The following is a 23,589-nucleotide window of genomic DNA, read 5'->3' on the forward strand; positions in this document are numbered from 1 at the left end:
ATTTGTTTTTTTTAAAAAACTGTGCCAAATGAGCTTGATGTTAGGTCATAGTTTAATAAATGTCAAATATAAATTTATTTGTTAGTTGTTGTTATGTCGTTCGAACATCTCGTGTCTTAGTTTCACGTCACTAGCAATATCCTACCAATAAGGTGTTCACCTTTCAATTTTTATAATCAGCAATTACATCAATTTTTACCTGTGTAAAAAAATAAAAAAATAAAAAAATAAAAAAAATAAAGCATCAATTTATATGGGTTAATTGTTTTAAATAGTAAAATTAAAAATCTTTTCAAGCAAAATGTCATTTTCTACGCGATAGGCTTCTATCATTGATATGTAAATGAATTGGCTCATTTTTATTTATTTGAAAACAACCAATTTTTATATTCATTTTAACAAAAAAAATCTCTGATAAATATTTTTGAATAATTTCAAGACCTCAAATGTTTAAATTAAAATTCTCAAATCAATGTGCATAATTGAAATTTACAACCTAATTTTTCTATGTAGTAGTGCACAAACATACTTTTTTTTTAGTCAAAAGTAGGGAGAGTTAGATTTTTTTTGCTACTAAAACACACTCTATACCAATTGAGTTATGTCTAATCAAGGTTGTTCACTCTTTGGTTGGTTTACTTTAAGTGTAAAAACATGTTGAAAAAACATCAATTTGCACCACTAAATCTTACAAGTTATGTCAAGTAAATCTTCAAAGTAAACCGCTTTTATAAGTAAATCAATTTAGACTATTTATTTGTAATTTATGGCGAAATTAACAAACCAATAATTTTGGATAAATAAGTTTACATATAAAATTTACCGACTTCTCAATTTGGATTTACTTTTTGAGTTTTTTAAACACTTGAAAAGTCAATCCAATAACCTTTCTTCTAGTACTTGAGAATTTATCAAAGGCGGCTGCCCTGCCGCTGGACCAGTCTCTTCTTGGAATGGCGTTTTCGTGTTCTCACATACATTTTCCAAACGCAACTTGATCTTGGCCTTTTTATCAGAAATCACACAATCATATAGCATTACTATATCAAATGGGTAATCTTCTTCATCTTCTTCAACCTTCAGCCTTTGCAGATTTTCATCCTCTGATTTGATGGTTTCCAAAGCTTCAGCTACCTTGTTTTCATAAATGAGAGTATCCAAAGCGTTTGAGACCTCATAAATGTGAGCCTCCAATTCAATCAAGGAAGATATTCTATTGCATTCGGACGCTTGAAGAGTTGAATCCACTGTCTCGTCTGACTCAATGTCAAGATCCATGCTATCCATTAGGTCCTTGACAAGGGCCGTATGAGTAGAGATGGTGCCTTTTAAATGCATCAAATCCTGTTCCATTACCTTTACCTTCTCGAATGCTCTGCAAAATTTAGTCCAACGAGAAATTTTGACCAACCACAAATTTATCAGATCATTTACAAAAATTAACATATGGTACAAACTAAACTCAAATTCAAATAATATCAAGGGTTTGTTATTGAGCAAGCCATCAAATTGGATTACATGAGCAACATTTGGGTGCAATCCAAGCTACACCAATTTCCATGCATCCCCTTCAATCACAATTGAGACAGAACACGAAAAAAAATATTCTTTTTTATAAAAAGAATAGTTTGTCATATGACGACTTGTGATTGAGCACTTGGATGCACAAAGATGAGTGCAGCACAAGATGCATCCAAGTATTTTTCTTATACGATAGAAAAATATTTAAGTGTATCATAGGCTACACCCATCTTTATGCACCTCATCCAATTGTCAAATCATAGTATGTCATGTGACAATCTCTTTTTGATTCTAACTAAATATAACTTTTTTTGTGTGTATGATTAGAATGACACACCAAAATATTGCTCCACACAATATTTAGGCATAAGTTCAAATGAGTCCAAAAAAGGGCTCATTAATAATTTGGTATAAAGCCTAAGAGATTGAGTCCAAAACAATGATTGAAGACGAGATTTGCGAAACTTAGGTCATCGCTCCTTTGAGAAACTGAAATATGATAGAAGCTAGAGAATCCTTAAACAAACAATTAAAGTTCTTGAAGCTTGAAGACTGAACACTCGAAGTTCAGAAGACTTCTCAAAATCAGAGAATAGTAGTAAATTAACCTTGCCCATTTTATTAATGAAGTGAACAAGGAATATATATACTCAGAGAAAATACAGCGAAATAAAAAAAATTAATTACACAGGTGTAAAAGTAAAATACATTCTACTAAATAGCTGCTAGAGATTGTACCACTCCATATAGATCAATTAATTCAACTCTACAAACTAAGCCCGGCAACCATTTCGTCTTTTGTTTTTAATTTTTGAAAATTAAGCCTATTTTCTCTTAATTTCTTACCATAATTTGCATCTTTCTTAAATACAAGAATGGAATTCTTAGCCAAATTTCAAAAACAAAAACAAGTTTTTAAAAGCTACTTTTTTAGTTTTCAAAATTTGACTTAATTTTTTAAACTATTAATAAAAAGTAGATGACAAATGAATAGATAGGCTTAATCTTTTTAAAAAAAAAAAAATCAAATGATCGTCAAATGAAGCCTAAATTTGTCCCAAAGTTTCAAACATTGTCACTCACCTTTTCAAGAACACATGTAGAATTTCAATGTTGTCAATTACTGAACAACCCCGGGATTGATCATAGTTCATAATAGGGTTCTTTTTTAGAATCATAGTTACTGAACAACCAATAAAAGAGATATCTCTTTAGTTTTCAGAGTTCATAAATTAAAATTTCAAGAGACGACTCAAAGAGAATTCAGATACAAACAATCAGAATGAACACTCTTTACTCTTTGAAGATTGAACCAAAATTCTTCACTTCACCACGCCTTAAAACTAAAGTGCTTCAAGAAGATCTGAAGACTGTTTCTAAACTTCACTCCTCTTAGACTGAATCAGATAATCAATTATTACTACCACACCACCAAGTGTAACTCCAGGAACTAAATACATGAATCAACACAAAATCAAGTTCAATACTACAAACTAAATTACTCAAATCTCGTGTCAATCTGGTCATTTTTTCAAACAAAAGCATGTTGATGGAAGCAAAGAAAGCATGTTGAACTGAATTGAATCATACCTGGAGAATGAAAGACAACTGGAAATAATAATTCTGTGAAAATCTCCATTCGATTCAGCCTTCAACTCCAAGAGTTCCGAACACAAATGATTAATTCCCTGTTAATTCAACAGCACGAGATATCCAACTCATTTGCTGCTTCCAATTTATCGCACAAACAAGCAGCATTTCTATAGAAATCGAAAGATATAAATAACATCTTAACTAACCAGGCAGGCAAAATAGGGGGGGAAAAGAGCAAGAAAACGAAGAAAGCGACCTGTATTTACCTTGGCAGTCATGGATCGAACTTCGGATTCATCGTCTGAGTCGCCGGAGGCATGATCGGTCCGCCTGAAGTCCTCGACATCTCCGTTTTCGTGGAAGCGAGCCGAAAAAGACGAGGACGCTGATTGCATTGGAATCGATTTCCCTACAGGAATGAACTGAGGCAATCCAAGCGTTTAAACACATTTTGAATACACTATCGTCGGCTACCGCCTCCATTTGCAGAGCTTCGATTTCTTCAATTATCTGGCGGCTGGTTTCGCTAATTCTTGTTTCGTGGCGTCGAAGTTTTCGCCGGTTTTGCGTTGTCGTTTCTGAACGAAGGCGGAGAAATCAGAAATCCAAGAACCGCTAATCAAAGAATTTGAATATGCAGGTATTTTCTCGATCGATTTTCGGAAGAACCCTGAGAGTTTGGAAGGATCATTTGAAAGGTAATTGCAATGGGTGGAAATTTAAGAACAGAAAATGAGAGGCGCGCCATACACATTTCCCATTTTGCAAAGGGAGATTTTCAAATATAGAATAAGAAATGAGATTAATTTACATAACATATCAAAATGTTAAAAGAGATCCACTGAATTCTGTCGGTATCCGTCGGATAGAAAATGATAAAAATCTGTCTATCACTAATAGACGAGGATATAAGTTTTTTTTCTTTTTTCTTTTTGCTACTTCTATAAATAAATTTATGTGTATCGTAATAAAGTATATCAACAATATATCAATCAAGTATATAAGTAGTATGAACACATGTATTATTATAAAGCATATCAACAGTATGCTAGTCGAGCGTATCGATAATATAAACGAGTGTATAATTATAAAATATATCGACAATATATTAATCAAGTACTACATCAACAACATAAACATATGTATCATTATTAACTTCATCAACAATATATTAATCAAGTGTATCACTATTACCTTTCAAAAAAAAAAAAATCAAGTGTATCATTAGCATAAAACACGTGTGTCATTATAAAGTATATCAACAATATGTCAAAGTACATTAACAATATAAACAAGCACATCATCATAGAGCATATCAACAATATATTTATCAACAATATCATTATAAAGTATATAAACAAAAATATCAGTAAAATTTATTAGTAATATAAATGTGTATCATTTATATTAAGAATATATCAATATTATAATTCAACATTAGTATATCAAATTATCAACACATCTTCTTCAAATTAATTGGTTGGAAAATATTGAACGAACTTTGAATAAATTGGTTGCAAAACATTGTTTTCAAACTAATTGTGAAGCGGAAAAGTAGAAGACGGAACGGGGATTAAAGTTTATGAAATTGAGTTGTGAAAAGTGATATGGCAAAGTGGAGGGCATCAAAATTTGTCATTTTTGCAAATATAAAGCCAAAAGGTATGAGTTATGGGCTTAATTATCCCAACACTTTTTAACATTTGTGCAAGTATCCCTTATTTTTAATTAATATTTTGTTGGAAAAATTTCGCCCTGACGTTCAATCTCAAGAGACAAACTTAGGATAGATGTACAAATATTGATTCTAAACTTTTGTTTAAATATTTTTGTTTTGAACTTTCAAATAATAATTTAGTTTGAAAATTGACATATTGATTTAGTCCATGTAATTTATAATTTATAATGATTTAGTTTTTACTAGGAAACTATTATTATGATTTAATGAAATTTTGACATGTGTACATCGATGAATTGATTGAGAATCAATCTTATTTATCAACTATAATGACTAACGGTATGTTCGGGAGTGATTTTGAGATGGTAAGAGATTACTTTTTCTCTTGCCAAAATAACTTTTCCTCAAAATGGTGATGTTTGACATTAGCTAAGATTGATCTTAGAAAAATCTAAAATCATTTCAAATTGATTTTAGAGGAATTAGTTAATAGATGGTTTTTGTTAAGTGATTGACCGTGAAGCAGTCACAAAATGGCCATCTAATTCGTTCTTTTTTTTTTTTTTTTGTTAAAATATCGTTGGTTAGCTTTTTGTGAAATCATTTTTAAAATTTTAAATACCAGAACAAAAGATGACAAAAATTGTCTATCATTAAACGGTCAATAAAACAAAAAATTATATATTTATTTGTTTTTTTTTTCAATATCTGCTGGAGACATTCACCTTACTCAATGTAGCAATGATGCATATAAGAATTTAAAAATGAAATAAATATTTACCATGATTATTTAGTTAAATAATAATTTCTCAAATAAAAAATACAATGTAGAGTAATTGAGTAACTATAAATCCACTTTTAGCACCAAACATAATAATTCAAGATTACTTTTTAATATTTGAAAATCACTTTAAAAAATTTGGAACAAAACATAAATTCAATTGTTTAAAAATCAAATTTACAAAATTAATTGTACCTAAATATCATTTTTCCAAAATCACTACTCTAACCATCACTCTCAAACACACCCTAAGTCATTACGTAATCAAAATTGTCACTTTACAAAGATTAAAACGTTATTTGTTAAAAATTGATGTTAAATTATTACAAATTTAAAAATATATGACTAAAACATTATCAACTAAAGTGCATGAATTAAATTACTATTTTGTGAAAGGTTTGGTGAGATGAGACCAAAAGTTTGTTTGTTTTTTTGTTTTTTTTTTAATGCACTTTTTTGTATTATAAACAACAAATTATATGCATACATACACACATATATATATAATGAATAACAAAAAAATATTCTTTAGATGGGTATCTTTGTTTTGACGAATATTTTACAAAATAGTTGTGTTGAGTAGCATGATGCTAACTCGAATAATGTCTTGTATTTATGTATTTATGTAAGAACGTCGTTATGACTATTCCGGTAATTCGTGCATTAATTTAACATAGTTTGATTTTTTTTTATAAAGATATTATTCTAATTCATATACATTATTTGTTTTTATTAATTCAAGTGTCATTTTTTTAAATAAATTTTTAGTGTATCTAGTTTAATTTTAAAATGTTTAATTTAGAAAATAAGTCATTTAAAAAAAATCAAATATTTAACAACCAAATGGTGGTGTTTTGAAACATTTTCGTTAAATTAACATTTTTTTAATCAAGAGAGTTTAAATAAAAATAATTTCTTTTTTGAAAAAATGTTGTTTTTTTGTGGACAATCCAAACCTGCCTTAATTTATAAAATTGAGTAATTGATATTTTTAATGATTAATCTGTTCTTCTGTCTTGTTTTTTTGTTTTTTGTTTGATTTTTTAAAATTCAGGATTAGAGGTGTGTTTTGAATACATTTTCAATCCATCGATCTAAAAATTTATGTCATTATGAAATAAACTAAGTGTTTGATAGTTACTTAAAATTAATTTTGGAAAAATTAGTTTGTAATATAAACATTTGAAACCAACTTTTTTTAAAATGAATTTTTAGTGTTTAATGGTTAATCTCTCTTTAGTTTGTATGAAAAAACTCTAGCCACCACTTCAACTACCATGGACCAACACCATTTCCGACGATCGCCCAATGGCCAACGTCCGACCACCATCTCCGGCGATTGTTATCAGGTAACTTCCAGCCATCATCTCTGACAACCATTGCTGGCAAACTCCAATGACTGCCACGACAAGTTCCTTTATGATAAATTGACATTAATAAAAATCCTTTTAATAGATAACAAAAACAAACAAACTTGTATATAAAAACACTTTTGAGAGTGAGTTGCCCGACATAAGTGTGCTTTTATTTTAATGAGTTTTTATCACAATTGTTTAAATGAAGATTTCTTTAAACCATTCCAAACAGACCATCATTTTGGTCCCTTGACTTTTAAACTTCTTCCATCTTTATCATTGTACTTTCAAAATATTAAGTATGATCATTGAAATTTTAATTTGGTTATATCGTGGTCTATAAATTTTTAAAATATATACTCAAATCTCAAACTAAAAAAAGGTTGGTGTTTACCTTTATTTCATTTTTCATGAATTAATAACATGGTTCTCAATGCAAATAGCCCAACTCAACCCACATATTTATTGTACTATTGACTTCAAAGTTAGATGTTTGATTCTCCCACTTCCATATTGTAAAAAAAAACAATAATCTAAAGACAATAGTGACGTGTTAATACGAGTATGATTTCAAGTCGTACAAGTACAAATTAGAGACAAGTATTTGAATATTTTACATTAGTTTAAATACTATATTGGTTTATATATTTTCAATTTCAGTTAATCTTGATCCATGTACTTTTAAAATTAAAACGTTTATTCTCTACTTTTTTAAACCTTATTTTAGTACTTATAATTTCATCTTTGGTTGATTTTGGTATATGTACCTTTGAGATATCTATTTTAGTCCACATATATTTTTCTTCTTTTTAATTATCATTATTTATTCATTTCTCATCTCATATGGTTTTGGTCTACGTGCTTTAAGAATGGGTAAAAACAAAAAACCACTTTGGAAAATATGAAAGTCGAAACTTCATGACAAATGTATTTATAAAGTACAAAACCAAAATGACCAAAACTAAAAATATGAAAATTGAAGTAGTATGAATGAATATATCAAAGACCATTTAAATAAATATTTTGAAATTTTAGGAGGCGTTTGGGACATTAGTTGATTATTATAATCAATAATTATTATAATTAGTAAATTATAATGGTTAGTGTTCGAAATGCAAACTATTTTAATCTGGATAATAATAGTCTGTATTTGGAGTGTAAACTATTTTAGTTACGTATGAAATAGTAAACACTCCTTAGCTAATAAGAAAATAGATGATGGGTGAAACATAGTATATATATTGGGTTTTGAAATAATATTTACTATACTTAATTATAGGTCATAAATAATTGTATAGACCACTATTATATTTGTTGTCCTAAATATTGAGTGAGCTATAATAATCCACTCCACCAACTTCTAGTTGGTGTCGACCCCTTAAGGATTAAAACAAAACAACCTTAAAAGTTGAAAAACTAAAATTAACAACATGAAAGTAATCAAAGTGGACCATATAAAAAATTTAGTCCCTCTTTGAAAATGATTTAATTTTCTCATTTTTGAAATTTATACTTGTTTCATCACAGTTTATCTTGTTTTTGGTTTGACCAAAAAACCTTTTTGTTTTTAGTTTTTGAAAATTATGTTCATTCATTCTAAATCTTCAATTATAGTATTTATATTACTAGTCAAATTTTAGAAACAAAACAAAACTTATATGTATGTATGCATCATTTTTGTTAGTTTATACTTTTTTTAGTATAGATGAGAGTAGTGTGATTCAAACTACAAACGTTGTGGTTTTCAGTACACTTGAATAACAATTGAACTATCTCAGTTTGACTTTTATTAATCTATACTTGATTTAAGCATAACTTTAAAACCAAAATAATTATCAAATTAAGTTTAAAAATTTATTAAACAAAGACTAAAATAAGTTTTAATAAGTGATATTGATATGTGATCCGTTTATTTTTCAAAGTATTTTTTTGTATGATAAAAATGAAATTTGAACCCAATATTTTCATCATGGCATCATCAATCGTTTCTCAATTCTATTTGAAGTGAAGTGACGTGACGCAGTCGAAACGGCTGACAGGAAATTTGGATTTGATACTGAAGAGTCAGGGTCAGAGTCGATCATGGTGTCAAAATTGATCTTAGCTCCGTCGTCTATTTGATGAAGAAGATGAATGAAATGCTTGGAGGAGCTTCTCGCGCACTGCTGATCCTTCTTCTTCTCCTCTTCCAAGGTTTGGGCGGAGACGGGAGTGATTTCGTCGCAGATGACGGAGATTTTGGCGGAGACTACTCTAAACTCTCCGGTATCATAATCCCTGGCTTCGCTTCCACACAGCTCCGAGCTTGGTCCATTCTGGATTGTCCGTACTCGCCTCTCGATTTCAATCCCCTCGACCTCGTCTGGCTCGACACTACTAAAGTATCTCCGTCGCTCTATCTTTCTATCTTCTTCTGTCGTTGGCATGTAGAATGAAAACGAAGTTAATGTTAGCCCATGCTTGGAAATGTTGAGTTTCAGTTTGTGCGATAGTTAAATTACTTGCCTGTTTCATTGCAACTGTCGTCTTGTATTAACTAGTGGATAAACAATCTCCATATTAATGCTGCAGCTCTTCTTTTACTGTTGCTTTCTTGATATTGTAGTTGTGGTGATTCTGGATTCAATGGGTTCAAATGAGCAAGACATTGTTAATTATTGGGATTGTAATGGAATTTATGCCTTGCCCCTTCATTTTTCTGGGTATTAATGAATAACTCAGTTTCACTGGATTCAAACGTATTCTTGGGTTTCAACTTTGAATAGGAGACTGAGTACGAGAACTTAGATATTTGTTGGATATTTCACATAACGGCAATGCTTGCTGTAGTTAAGTTGAATTTAATTTAGTTGAATCAAGTAGAAGAAGATATTTTTTGGACCATTCATTGATTTGTGCGTGTCATCCTTGCGAATGGTTCCAATTTTATTGGATGTTCCCGAAGGGACAAGTAGAAGAAGATTTGAAACCTGTACTCAAAAATGCACCGTTAAGATCTGTTAATGTTCTAAATTCAAGTGATTTTTCTCTGTCGTTTGTTTCTGTCATATGGTTAAAAGTATATTCGATCACGAGTTGCACTGCTTAATGTTTGAATGTTCATTTGTCTTGCAGCTTCTTTCTGCAGTCAATTGCTGGCTCAAGTGTATTTTGCTAGATCCGTACAATCAAACTGATCACCCTGAGTGCAAGTCACGGCCTGATAGTGGTCTTTCAGCTATCACTGAACTCGATCCTGGATATATAACGGGTAGTTGAAGAAATAGTGTAGTAGGGTTTCTTTGGACTAGTCATAGAATGAACGTGGTCACTTGTTCTTGAAAAGAAAAAATAGTTTCGTTTCGTGGTAGAATGCATCATGTACTGTACTTCCATCCATTGACAAGCTCATATATAATGTACTAATTTATCAACTGTAGGTCCTCTTTCTTCAGTGTGGAAAGAATGGATAAAATGGTGTATTGAATTTGGTATTGAAGCTAACGCAATTATTGCTGTTCCCTATGATTGGAGATTGTCACCAACAATGCTTGAGGAGCGGGACCTTTATTTCCACAAGCTCAAGTATGTATATGCATCTATCATACTTTTACATGCTATTATTATCACCAACCAGAGCCGCCTCTCCATATGTTGCATTTTTACTTTCATGTCACCTTCTGATCAACCTTTCCTTAATGTTTGAAGAATTCAATCATTGCTGGTTTAGATTATTTAAAGATCTTTTAAGAATACTGTAGATAATATTTTGAACGTTACAGTGAAGCAGAGTTGAGATATATGTAACGACATAAAAGGATTTGACCCCAGATACCAAGTGCAAAGAGATCTAAAATCTCAAGTTGAATTTGAAGACTCAATGACTAGTCGTATTTATTTATTTTTTTTTTGGAAAAATTTATAATTGTTTCAAGCCTTTGAAGTTAATTGGTTGCAGCTTGGAGATGCTTAATGTTTCTGAATATTATTCTTCTCTTTCCAGATTGACATTTGAGACAGCCTTAAAACTTCGTGGAGGCCCCTCAATAGTGTTTGCTCATTCATTGGGTAATAACGTCTTTCGCTACTTTTTGGAATGGTTGAAGCTGGAAATTGCTCCAAAACACTATTTCCAGTGGCTGGATCAACATATTCACGCCTACTTCGCTGTTGGTACGACTTATTTCATTAAAGAATTAATACCTCAAGTTATTTTCTTCAATTTCATGCATACTATTTACTTGCCCCAAATTTGTTCTCTATCTATTTTTATTGAAAACAGGAGCTCCTCTTCTTGGTGCACCTGACACGATAAAAGCAACTCTTTCTGGTTCAACATTTGGTCTCCCTATCTCCGAGGTTACTTTTCGGTTATCAATTCATGGCAACCTTTATTTAACTCTCTCCATACTGCATGGTGGTTCCTCTGCTGTCATGCAGCTTGACAGACACGTAGTAGATTTTTTTATCCTTCAAACAATTATTTTATGGCTAAATCCCAAAAGTACCCCTATTCTTTTAAAAGTTACAATATTAACCTTGATCTTTCATAAACATTTCTAAATCACCATTGGAGGAGAAATTCGTTAGAATATTGGACGGAAATTGTGATTCCAAATGATGTAGCGATTATCCATAATGGGAATTGGGACCCCAACATTGACCTTACAGGGTCATTAAGTCGACTACTAATTACACCTCAAAAGAAATGTCTGCACTTACTTATGCTTGGAACAAGTCACTTCTCTACGTTCTTAGTTTAACCTAATACCAGTTTTAATTTGGTGAGGTATCAGGGGACAGCAAGGGTGATGTGCAATTCATTTGGCTCTTCATTGTGGATGATGCCATTTTCCAAGTATTGTAGGGGAGATGATGTATATTGGAAGCATTTCTCCAAGGGGAATGGGGGAGTTCATCACTCCTATCGCTGTAGTGAGCAGGAACCTCAGTCAAACTACTCAGGGTGGCCAACATATATAGCCAATATAGAAGTTCCATTAGTCCATGGTAAGATTTGTGATTGGTTTTACTCTCACGAGAGACCGCATAATGCTATTATAATATCATTGCTGATTTTCTCCATGTGTGTTAAATTACCTGGAGACTCAGCTGGATATGGTGCGTACCCATCACTTTCAGAAGTTACACATGAAAACTTAACGAGCATGGAGTGTGGACTTCCTACTCAGCTGTCTTTCTCTGCCCGTGAAACATCTGATGGAACTTTTTTCAAAGCAATCGAGGATTATGATCCAGATGGCAAGAGACTTTCATATCAGCTGCAAAGGTGGACATGTTTTAGCCATTCTAATAAAACGCATTTTGCTGATCTATAGAGGTTCTTATCTTTAATGAAACAGACCTTTTAATAAATGTTCCTAGGGGTAACTATAGCAGATATTAGTGGACTTCCTATTTCAAGATATTTCTTGAATCTGGGAAGCTTTCATTTTCCCTTTTTAATATTTTGTTACCGATGTTCTTATTTGGTTTTTCTTGCTTTGCGTTTTTATATTTGTACAGAGATATCCTATTTTGTGTTACTTTCATTGTATTTTGAGCATTGTAGTCTCTTTTCATTCTCTTGATGAAATGTTTTGTATCCTTTTCTACAAAAAAAGGAAGTCTAGCTTGTTTCACAAATGGACATTATATTTTTATTGTAATTAAAGCATGGGGAGAAAAAATGCATAAAGTGAGTGGAGGATCATAGGTATTTGATGAAGTAATAAAAGATAGAGTCGAATGTTATTGTGCGGTCAAAGATTTGGGTAAAGGCAAAGATCATTTTATGATTCAATGCTATAAAGGATTTTTTCTTGGGAAATTCAAATAGACAGAAACAACGAAGTCTTTAATGAAAAGGAACATGAATACGAGAAAGTCTTCTAGTTGGCTAAGATATATTAGTCTTCATGGTGTTACCATTCTAATTATATTCCTTTTGTCATAAATTCAAATTAGAGGCTTTCTGGTGGCTGTAGTTTTTCATCGATTGGATTAGTTTATAGTTCAGTTTGAAATTTAGGGATTTCTAGAGTAATATTATTCAATTGCAACTTCTCATTCCTTTCAACAAAAACTGTATAGGATATATTTTCTCTAATTTTCCAAACCATGATTGCCAGTATCAATCCTAATCCTTGATAATCTAATTCCTCATTCATTTTTTCGTTTGTGTATCTCTCATTTTAAAAATTTTGATAGTGAAAGTTATGCTTCTTATAAAAAAAATCATACACTGTATTATGTTTTCCCGGGAATTTTAGTAGAATAGTAGTATACAAAACCAACCGTGAAATCTAGGTTTTGTTATTGTTGTTGGTAATTTGTTTATACACTATCTATTTACTCATAAGATTGTATGATCTATTAAAATAATTCTACGTTTTGGATGTTTTAGTTTCTTCCCTTTTGTGTTTCGGTACTACAGGCTATATCATAGAGATCCTGTCCTGAATCCACTGACACCTTGGGATAGACCTCCGATAAAGACTGTTTTCTGTATTTATGGAACAGATTTAAAGACAGAGGTATTGTTACACTCTCTGACCGAACACATATTTCCAAAGTCATCTTTATGCCTGAGGCTTTTATTTTTTACAATAATTATATTCAGTTTTTAGTTTTTGCACCTTAATCTTATACATATTATACGATCAATATGGAACATTTCTTTCCCTTCCGCAAATGCTAGCTTTTCTTTAATATTTTTATGGTGGCATCTCTTTTTCTGATACATTCCTAAAATTTATAGTATTCTTACAAAGTTCTTTTCTATTTTTATGGAGTTATAGTATGGAATGCAAGTCATATTAAAGAAATTCCAATTGGATCTGTATACTAATCCTAATCATAAACTTTCATTAAAGTAAACTAGAGCCACGTAATTGAAGTAGGTGAACAACAAACCTCACTAGAGCTTATGTTCCTTTTTGTTGGATTCACATCTCTGAGCCTGGCAATTCATCTAGTTATCCAATAAACAGGTATTGAGGGCCCACTTCACCCTCCTCTAATCTTGGGGGAGCTTTGTCCATCTTAAGTCCCTACTCTTCCCTATGGCACAATTGGGGCAATTCTTCTAGTTGGATCATTACCTATCCAAGTTGACTGTGATCTAACTTTGATTTTATTGTAGGTTACAAGTTTTTAAGTTAAAATGTTATGGTGAATGATAGTTTTGATATCTTGGCAATGGTAAAACAGGTTGGTTACTATTTTGCACCAAGTGGAAAGCCTTACCCAGATAATTGGATCATTACAGATGTCATTTATGAGATCGAGGGGTCTCTTATTTCGAGGTTAGTAGGCATATTGTATTAGTAATCACGAGAACTGAGGTGCAGGGAATGATCATTTCTTCTTGCTTATTGACAATCTAGGCTGTTTAAGTAATGGCTGCCGAACTCTTTCTCCTTTAAGATCTCAATTTTTGAGATTATTTCGTTCAGTTCTTATTTAAATGAAAAAAACTTCTGTATTAGTTGAAAACAAATAAAGGGTGAGTGGGAATCAACATCTAAAGAACTAGGCAGAATTGCAAACTAGATATCTGACCTGCCAGAACTGAAGAGAATTGCCAACCAAAATGCTTAGCATTCAAAGCACAAAAGGGAATAGCAAATCATCTCAGATTTTAAGCTTTGACATGACGATAAAAGTCCAATCGTGATATATACTCACTTATAGTCTTAAATCACGCCTACTCATCTGTACGCTTCTATCAGACAAAACATGAATTATGTAAAGTCCTCCTTTTGATGGTCCGTTATTACTCCTACTTGGTGCTTCTCTTAATTAATGGTTGCAAACAACAAATGCTTTCATTTTCTTGTGAATACGTATGAGTTTTTAGTCATTTGCTCCCTATTTTGTAAAAGGATTCTATTTTTTCGTCTCTAAAATTATAGTTCTTATAGATCAGGGAATCTGGTAGATGGAGATCCTGGTATTGCCAGTGGGGATGAGACAGTAAGTTGGCGAATAACAAACATTGCTTCTTCAGTAGTGCAGGCTTCCATTTTGGTGGCTGAAATTTCAGAAAGTGGCTCTTCAGCGTTGACGTTGAAAGAATTCTCTGTTCTCAGGTACCATACCATTCTCTCTCTTGGTGCAAAAGCTGGCTCGGACCAAAAGTGAACATAACAAGGGCTCCTCAGGTATTTGTGTTCATTTATTATTTAGCTATCATGCTAATGGGCTTTCAAATTTCCATGAACGAAGGACAATGTGTAAATTGTGCAGGACTTGTACCAAAGGTAATTTGCATTATAAAGGACTTGAAATTATGATAATCCAACTATTTTTCTCCATAAGCAAACCGAATGGAGTAAGATTACGCTATATTTAGAACTCAAGGATACAATAGTATAATCTATAGAACAGATCCAGTTCAATTAAGGTTGGGTAAGACCTAATCTGATCTAGTAGCTTGGCTTGGCTTGGCTTCTTGCCGGCAATGTTTACATGCCAGGAATGAGTTAATAGGACTCTTGTGATTTATTTTTTTGATGTCCAACAAAATTATTGAACGAGGCTATTATCTGGTTTGTGGCTCCTTAATTCCATTATTGATCATCTATAACATGTGGCATGTACGTAAATCAAGACCCTCAGCCAAACTAATTGAACAAATTCCTGGACTCCAACTTGAAGGTATATTCTTCAATTATGAATGTAAAAAATCCCTAAACAATGGTACTTTAATTTCCTATTTTCTTCCTTGTGAATTTAGGCAATAAATACCATGAACTTACATAGGCTGCTCGTGGACTGTGCAAAACCCTTATCACCTTATGCTATTAACTGGCCCTTACCTTTTATGTTTAGCATGAAACTTTACAAGCAAACCAGAATGGTTGCTATTTAATGTTTTGAATGCGTACAGATATTTTGAGTTGACTGATTCTTAATTTTGAAGGGGCTTCTTTTATAGTCAGATCTAATTGGCTTTTTTACACGATGTAGGCAGAACATGATGGGTCAGATGTACAGATTGATATGAATGTAGAGCATAACTATGAAGAAGATATTGTTCCCAACATGACTAGGTCACAGAGGGGCAAGTACATAACTTACTATGAAGACTCAGAAAGTATTCCAGGAAAAAGAACTGCCGTATGGGAGCTTGATAAAGGTATGTGGCATCAACTTTCATGGAATCAAGAATGGTTTCAAGTTTACAGTATTACATTTGACACTTGGATGAAATGCAATTTATGGTTTACAGGCCCAATGTTAAATGGGTTGCTCATTATGGGAAGAAACAACTTGAGATTTTATCCGTTTTAATTTGGGAAAACCTTGGGAATTGACAAGGTTTTTACTTTTGAGGACAGCAAACCAGAAAGAGCGAGAGAGAGAGAGAATTATTTTTCTCATTAAATGAAGACAAGTTATTTTTCTGCTTTTACCAACTTTATACGGATTTGCATTTTGGTTAAGCAATAAGTCTTGAGTTCTAGAATTAACTAGAAAGAGAGAGCGAAAGATGAAGATACGTATTGGGCAGACTGACGTGTACCGTACGAGAAATTCAAGACAATTAATCTTTAGCTCTTTCATTTTGTATTCAAGTCAATTGCGCACAGAATTAGGCTCACGTCATCAAAATGTTTTCTTATTGACACTATCTCCATATAGTTAATCACAGAAACATCGTGAGATCCCCTGTTCTAATGCGAGAATTGTGGCTCCAGATGTTGCATGATATCCATCCCAATGCGAAGTCAAGCTTCGTTACCAAAGGTGAGTCTCATTTACTTTTCATCCTCTCTCTCCCATTCTCGTGGTCTTTGTGAAACTGGCAACAACCTTTCACAGCTAAGCGTGGACCATTGAGGGACGAGGATTGTTACTGGGACTATGGAAAAGCTCGGTGTGCCTGGCCTGAGTACTGTGAATACAGGTAGATCCATTGTTAAATTCAGCTAATCACAAATTGCCACGTCATTAATTTAAATTAATGATCGATAAATTTGAGACCAATTACAAATTTACATTATTCATGTTTGCCACAGCATTTGAAGGCACATGTAAATTTGTAATTGACCTCAAATTTATCAATTATTAATTTAAATTAATGGCGTTGCAATTTGTGATTGGTTAAAATTTCTCAATAAACATCTCTCTTTTGGACAAAATCAATCTTCCATATTTTGTGTCCAGTTCACATTCTTTTACTTCATTTATGGCCAATTTTTTTCTTTTGAAAAAACTCCATCTATGGCCATGCAGATATGTTTTTGGGGACGTTCACCTTGGACAGAGCTGTAGGATAAAGAATAACTCAACGGATGTGCTCTCACATTATTTATAGATTACAAGGTATAAAATTTTTCTGGCGATTCTTTTGGGTGCCGGAAGTGTAAGGTCCGGTCGAGCATATTGGTGTGATGAGAATTGAAAGAAGTGTACATAAGCATTCTCCACTTATGTCATTCGATTAAATAACAACTAATAGGTCTGTCTAAACTTGTCAATTTTAGAAATTAATTAGACAATATTTTAGGCTCATGGTTTCTGGTTTTTATAAATTAAGTCTATAAAACACTCTTTTTGTCTATTATTTCTTTGTTTTATTATGTACAATTTAAGAGTACTCTCAAAGCAGCTTTAGGCTCATGAAAATTATAAAAATCAGTTTTAAAAACTTGTTTAGTTTTAATTTTTTTGAACTTTGGTTTTGGTTAAGATTCAAATGTTTACTTAAGAATGATGAAAACCACAATTAAAAAATTATAAGAAAACAAACCATTTTTAATATTTATCATACAAGTCTTAAAAGATTTATTAGACACTTAGCAGTAAAATACTCTTGAAATTTTTATTGAACACCTATGTTGATTAATTCTTGATCTCACACCTTCCAAATGAACTTTTATGCTTTGTAAGACAAACAATAAAAGATTCATATGATTAGTTGAGAACCATTTACTGGTCAAAGAATAGATTCCCAGTACTTTTACAACCAGATAGAAAGATGGAAACAATCAGCATTACTGGGTTAAAGATAAATCCTTTGTGCTTTTATCTTTTGGGTTCTTGACTTTATGAAAATCTATTTTCTCCAGCTGTTGTCTTCCATCACATGCAGGTATTCCAATAGCAGGTTTCATCCATTACTCAAAATTTCTACTAGCCAGAATGGCAAATTCCAGCTATAATGAGAGGTCTATCATTCTCCCAAGTAGGAGAAACTGGGGCGTAGAATTCTCGAGGATAGCAACCATTTTCTACTGACATTCTTTGTAATAGACAGGTAAAAATTGCGATAGCACATTCCAATTATATGTAATAAACACTCAGTTGCTAGTATGCCTATGAAAATAATGCCCCAGAATTTTGATGAGAAGTTTTGCTCGTAAGATTTGCCAATGTTTTTGTAAGTAAAGATGCTCATATTATAGAAGTTATACATTTCCATCTTCCAAACAATTTTCTACCTTTCAAGATTCAAAATTTGGTTTCTAAGGGAGGTTTTCGGAGGAAGTGCCAAAATAAAAATGGAAAACCATAAACCAATTGCTCATTTCAACTGTGGATCAAGTAAGAGAAAGAAATATGATCACAGAGAGTTCATGAGAGGGAACACAATGGAGGAAAAGGGTAGAATAGTCCTAGCATGGTGACAAGAAAGATGTGCATCAACTCTGCGTTTGCTCAGCTAACTGCTTTTTTTGATCTCGAAGGAATACGGGAGTTCCATGTAACACCGTTTGTCATCATCTTCGAACTACGATAAACCAACAAACAACAAAGGAAAATTCATCCATCAGACTGTAAAAATGATGTTATAGTCAGCAGCAAAGCACAAGAACACAATAAAAATACATAAGGCTTGTAGTTCAGAAAACACATCAGAGCAAACTAAAACCTACTCAAATAGAGTTTAAGAACAATTGTTGCATAACTTGAGGAATGAACACCATTTCAGAAGACAAAAAAGAAGCTTCCAACATACGGGATGACATTCAAGGAAAAGCTTCAAACAGGTCTTAAGCAGAGAAATATATTCGTAGATGGAAAGGAAAATCAGCTTAAAACTAATAAATTCTTGAAAGGGTTAGCTTACCTAATCCGAATCTTATTAAATACCCGTCCTACGATTGAACACCATTTCAGATGAACAGACATATACTAATAGATACATCTCTCAGGTATTGCATTTTAGATTTTTTTTTTTTTGAAGCATTTGTGAAAATTTTACGGATGGTAAGTCGTTTAGATGAATTGACATGATGATGTAAATTGATAGTTCAAGTCGATGTATCTTTTTTTTTTTTTTTAAGCATCAAACTTGAGGTTGGCTCTCTTTCCTTTCACTGTAACTACAGTGGCTGAGTAAAACACGTAAGATGTATGTAAGATGTTTGTAGACACAATTTCAAATTTCAAATAAAAGTACGAACTACTAACATATGGACTTTTGGTAATACTTAAGGGGGCGTTTGGGACAAGAAGTTGAGTTATTTAGTTGTGAGGGAGCTGTTTCACCGTCGAGCCCATAATGCACGGTGTAAATAAGTTATGAGATTGATATTTTTTAGTCGTGAGCCCACTCTGGGTTTAAGAACTTGACAAGGAGTAAGAGTGAGTCAAACATGCCTTAAAAGATTCGCGTTTAACGGTTAGTGTGGCAGTTAACAATGCACCTACACTCAGGGATTTACACATTCTAGATTTAAATTTGAAATTCAAAATTGGTCTAACCTTCAGCTTTGCAGAGTAAATACCCCTTGCAAGAACACCAGATGGAGTGGTTTCCTCCTCCAAGGTTTCAACATATGGTTGGCGTTGAGGAGCAAAAGTGCCTAACATTCCTTGAGTCCGATCGACTAATATCGATGGCCAAAAACACAAGCATAATAAGTTACGAACACAACAAAACAAATGGTGATCACATATAATAAAAAGTAAGCTCAAAAGATGATTGGAAAAAGATTTGTGACAGTAAAAAATAACATAATTGAAAAAGAAAAGAAAAAAAAAGAACAATATTGCGCCTCAAAGTTATAAATACCTCCTAAAACAAAGTACAAAGCCTGGGGAGAAAATTTGAAGTAAAGCCAACTCTAAGGTAAACAAATTTATACCATAACGCAAGTTTTGATAGTAGATGGAAAAGTGTAGACTAAAAGATAGTACGAGTTGAGTGAGATCATGATTATAACAACATGACCCCGTTTAATAACCAAAACTGGGTTTGAGAAATCCATAGATGGAAGTAGTGTTTATAAGTATTAAGTTTAATTAGCAAAAACCAAATGGGTTATCAAACAGGTCTTTAGTTTCCAAAAGTTGGCTTGGATTTTGAAAACAAAGAAATCCACGTGTCAATGTAGTGTTTAAAACTTAATTTTAAAAAACCAATAACAAAATGAAACAACCCAATGGTTATCAAACGGAGGCTTGGTCATTTACCAACCACCAAATGAGCTTATTTTCCCCATATCACAAGAAAAATAGTACTCACAACAATTATTAGACTCAAAACAAAAGAAAACTAACCCTGCCCAAAAATGGAACGATGTTGAAAAGTTAGCCAAGATTTTATATTGAAATGCATTCTTTCAGAACAGTAGGACATTAATATCTTATGTACCTATCAATCCTCCTCTCCAGACTTTGTTTGAGTAGGACAGGCCCGAGACGATGTTATGCATAACCGTAAACGTCAACCTAAGTTGATATCGAGATCCCTCTCGAAGAGTAAAAAGAACACGACCATTTTGATTTTCATTTACAGGCAATGGAGTATTGATTTCCCCAAATTCATCAGAAATGATTCCAATGGAATGAAACTTGACCTCAGGTTCCCTTTGTTCTAGTACAAGAAAAAGGCAAAATGTTAACTCAAAATACAAGTGCAACAAAGTTACCAATCATCAAATTGAAGAATTACCACTTAGATCACTTTCTAAGCAACCAAGCAACTTTTCTTTCCACCTCCTCAGGCTTTCATCATCCTGTAAAGGCACAATCAACATTAAAACAGAATTGTAAGACCCTACAAAAATCACTTTTTCAAGTTGTTCCAAGTGATTGATTTCTAAAGTTCCTACTCCACAAAGGAGCATAAATATGGGGTTTAGAGCCACACTTGGAGGCAGGAAGGGAGGGATTCATATATGAAAATCGAGATACGAAGTTCATCAGAATCTCTCCACAAGAACACTGTTCAATTGACAAAGTGATTCCTACCTTACTCCTCCTACTAATACCCACCAAAAACTTAGGCACTTGATCTAACATCCCTTGCTATAGGCCACCTATACAACGCATTCCTTTCCATAACGAACTCAGACCCTCTAACTAATTTCCATCAGGTCTGTCCCCTTATTATCCCTCCTATGCATTCACAATAGGGCCTAATAGACGAGTAAGAAATATTTACAAAAATGGGTGCCCATTTAAGGGTGTTGGAATGCTTTGAATCTGATATTTGATACTTCAAATGACCAAGTATAGGGTCTTGCTATTTGTGTTTGTATTAGTATTTGTCATATTTACGTTTTTTGCGATTTTGACCTTAGGATTTAGAGAAATGCACTATATATAAACTACTTAACTCTAGAGATGCCTATCATCTATAATCAAAATTATTCTCTTTGATAAAATTGTCGTCCATCTGTTCAAAGACGTAACTAACACACCGTTAGTGAACCATGTAAATCTCTGTTTCGATTCTTTACTGTTTACACTTTTCTACTTATCCATATTGGTTGATTTCATAACAAAGGGTTTGGGAGGCTGAGAAAAAATGAACGAAGACAAAGGACATACAAAAAATAAACTCCAAACAAAAGGAGCTAAACTAAACTTGGAACTCTGAACTAGCCTTGAATGGGCAAAGCCTCCCCAAGTATTAAGTATTAGTGGCTTTTTTCCTCTGCTAAGAAGCTCAAATACCAAAGGGACTATAGATAACAACATAGCTCAGACCATTAAACAGTTGGCAAAAATCTGAACTAACAAAATCTCAGAAACCAATCAGTATTATCCCATTTTAAAGTACTACCAAAACCTGCAATACACTGACAAACAATACTCAGTTTGTTTGTTCAGAAACTGTGTCTAACCAAACTTCATTAGTCTACTAATTTTTCATACCCACATCTCAAAAACTTAACTCAGCGAACAATTAGTAACAAAATCAAGAAAACCAAAACAAACCCATTAATCTAAAAGCTCCAACCAAAAAATCTGACTCAAAAAATGGAGATTTTGAGTTACCTTGTCCTTCTCAAGTTGTTCCTTGAGCGAAAGCAGAGGCCCTGGTGTGAACCCATCTTTACCATCAACCTCTTCTTCTCCAACCTCGGACTCCTCACTCTGCTTTTCCCACCGGAACTCATCAACTTTTCCGGCAGACGACGGCCCAGCTTCCTCCTCAAGCCTCTTCCCAACCTCCATCGCCACTGATTGCGAGAAACCCCTTAGAAAAAAACAGAGCTTCTGGGTTCTAAGATGTGTGAAAAGCTGAACCAAATGATGGAATAAATGGTTTGCGATTCAAATTTGGGCAGCGGAATTGTACCCATTTGTACTCTCAATGAAACATTCTGTCCCCTTTCTTTTTCTCGCTTTTGTCTATTGTGGCGATTTGTCCTTTGTTTTTGAAAACAGTGCTCTGTCGGCGTGCTGTTCTCTGTTCATAGTGGATAATTGTGTGAAAAAGTAATTTGGTTAAAATAACATTTCGATCCTAGTAACTTTAAATTTAATCTATATGTTTTCAATAAATCTCAAGTTATTATTCCGATGATTTAACATGTTGAGGTCATAAAAAAAGTTGAAGTATTATTTTATGGAAATGTCGATGAAATATGGATATTAATTAATATTTTTTTAAAAACTATCATGGTGTGGAAAGTGAGTTTATTAAAATAACATTTTGGTCTCTACTTTCAATAAGTTTAAATCTAATCAATATATTTTCAATGAATTTAATAAAATTTAATCAATGTATTTTCGGTGAATAATTGTGTGGAAAGTAAGTTTTTGTTAAGTTAATGTTTTGGTCCCTTTACTTTCGATAAGTTCAAATTTAATCAATGTGTTTTCAATGAATCTCAAAGTAGTCCTTGTTAATTGTTATTAAGAAGATTTAATACATTGAGATTGTCAGAAAGTTGAAGTCTTAGTTTATGGAAATGTTGATTTAACATTTAAAATATCGATATCAATTAATATTTTTGAAAAATTATAAGTTAAAAACAAAAATTTCAGATAAAATTTTTAAATTAATATAGTATGTTACGTTTTTTTAGTCAAGTTAAAATGTTTACTATTTATATTATATTTATATTAATGACATTTTGTTACTTATTTCAATGTTTCAATGGTTTTTTTACTATATAATAGAAATATTGATTTATTCTTCATTAACATGTCGTATCCACGGAAATATGGAAATGTGTATGAAATGTCAATATGTCGATGAAAATTTAATTGCTTAGTTATTAGTTTGTTGATATGAATATTTATTTTAAAATGGTATGTACTAATCTCCTTATATGAAAGTTATTATTATTATTATTATTATTATTATTATTTAACTTGATAAAACTTAATTCGAATGATTGAATTTAAGGTTAATTAAATGTAAAAAAATAAATTTGAGATTTATTAAAACAACATGAACTAATATTGAATATATGAAAGTATATAGACTA

The 23,589-nt window shown here is 32.3% G+C and overlaps 3 protein-coding genes across 12 annotated transcripts; 1 reads left to right on the top strand and 2 right to left on the bottom strand.

The window, feature by feature from the left end:
- Positions 1 to 701: 701 nt before the first annotated feature.
- Positions 702 to 3,896, bottom strand: LOC120078369 (exocyst complex component EXO84C-like). The gene is made up of 3 exons (XM_039032636.2): positions 3,381 to 3,896; positions 3,112 to 3,209; positions 702 to 1,375 (listed from the first exon to the last, which is right to left on the bottom strand). The coding sequence occupies exons 1-3, from the start codon at positions 3,507 to 3,509 to the stop codon at positions 874 to 876; spliced, it is 729 nt and encodes a 242-aa protein (XP_038888564.2). The 5' UTR covers positions 3,510 to 3,896; the 3' UTR covers positions 702 to 873.
- Positions 3,897 to 8,894: 4,998 nt separating this feature from the next.
- Positions 8,895 to 18,346, top strand: PSAT1 (phospholipid sterol acyl transferase 1). Of its 10 annotated transcripts, none has more exons than XR_016529724.1 (16): positions 8,895 to 9,309; positions 10,043 to 10,178; positions 10,348 to 10,492; positions 10,911 to 11,080; positions 11,190 to 11,266; positions 11,704 to 11,917; positions 12,014 to 12,197; positions 13,344 to 13,443; positions 14,120 to 14,214; positions 14,833 to 14,884; positions 15,001 to 15,072; positions 15,881 to 16,049; positions 16,566 to 16,660; positions 16,736 to 16,820; positions 17,150 to 17,239; positions 17,986 to 18,346. XR_016529724.1 is itself a non-coding variant. In XM_039031632.2 (16 exons), the coding sequence occupies exons 1-15, from the start codon at positions 9,049 to 9,051 to the stop codon at positions 17,229 to 17,231; spliced, it is 1,947 nt and encodes a 648-aa protein (XP_038887560.1). In that variant the 5' UTR covers positions 8,895 to 9,048; the 3' UTR covers positions 17,232 to 17,239; positions 17,986 to 18,346. The 10 variants fall into 10 exon arrangements, 4 of the variants coding, with proteins under 4 accessions (XP_038887560.1, XP_038887559.1, XP_090170074.1 ...); XR_005481813.2 differs by having other exon boundaries at positions 18,009 to 18,346; XR_016529723.1 differs by having other exon boundaries at positions 16,612 to 16,660; positions 18,009 to 18,346.
- LOC120077679 (rho GDP-dissociation inhibitor 1-like) lies at positions 18,292 to 22,541 on the bottom strand. The gene is made up of 5 exons (XM_039031636.2): positions 22,148 to 22,541; positions 20,817 to 20,880; positions 20,517 to 20,738; positions 19,625 to 19,749; positions 18,292 to 18,647 (listed from the first exon to the last, which is right to left on the bottom strand). Exons 1-5 carry the CDS (start codon positions 22,325 to 22,327, stop codon positions 18,579 to 18,581), a joined length of 660 nt encoding a protein of 219 aa, XP_038887564.1. The 5' UTR covers positions 22,328 to 22,541; the 3' UTR covers positions 18,292 to 18,578.
- Between the last annotated feature and the right edge of the window lie 1,048 nt (positions 22,542 to 23,589).

This window comes from Benincasa hispida, chromosome 5 (assembly GCF_027475165.1).
Source record: "Benincasa hispida cultivar pf3 chromosome 5, pf3_genome.v1.1, whole genome shotgun sequence".
In the NCBI taxonomy this organism is placed as follows: Eukaryota; Viridiplantae; Streptophyta; class Magnoliopsida; order Cucurbitales; family Cucurbitaceae; genus Benincasa; species Benincasa hispida.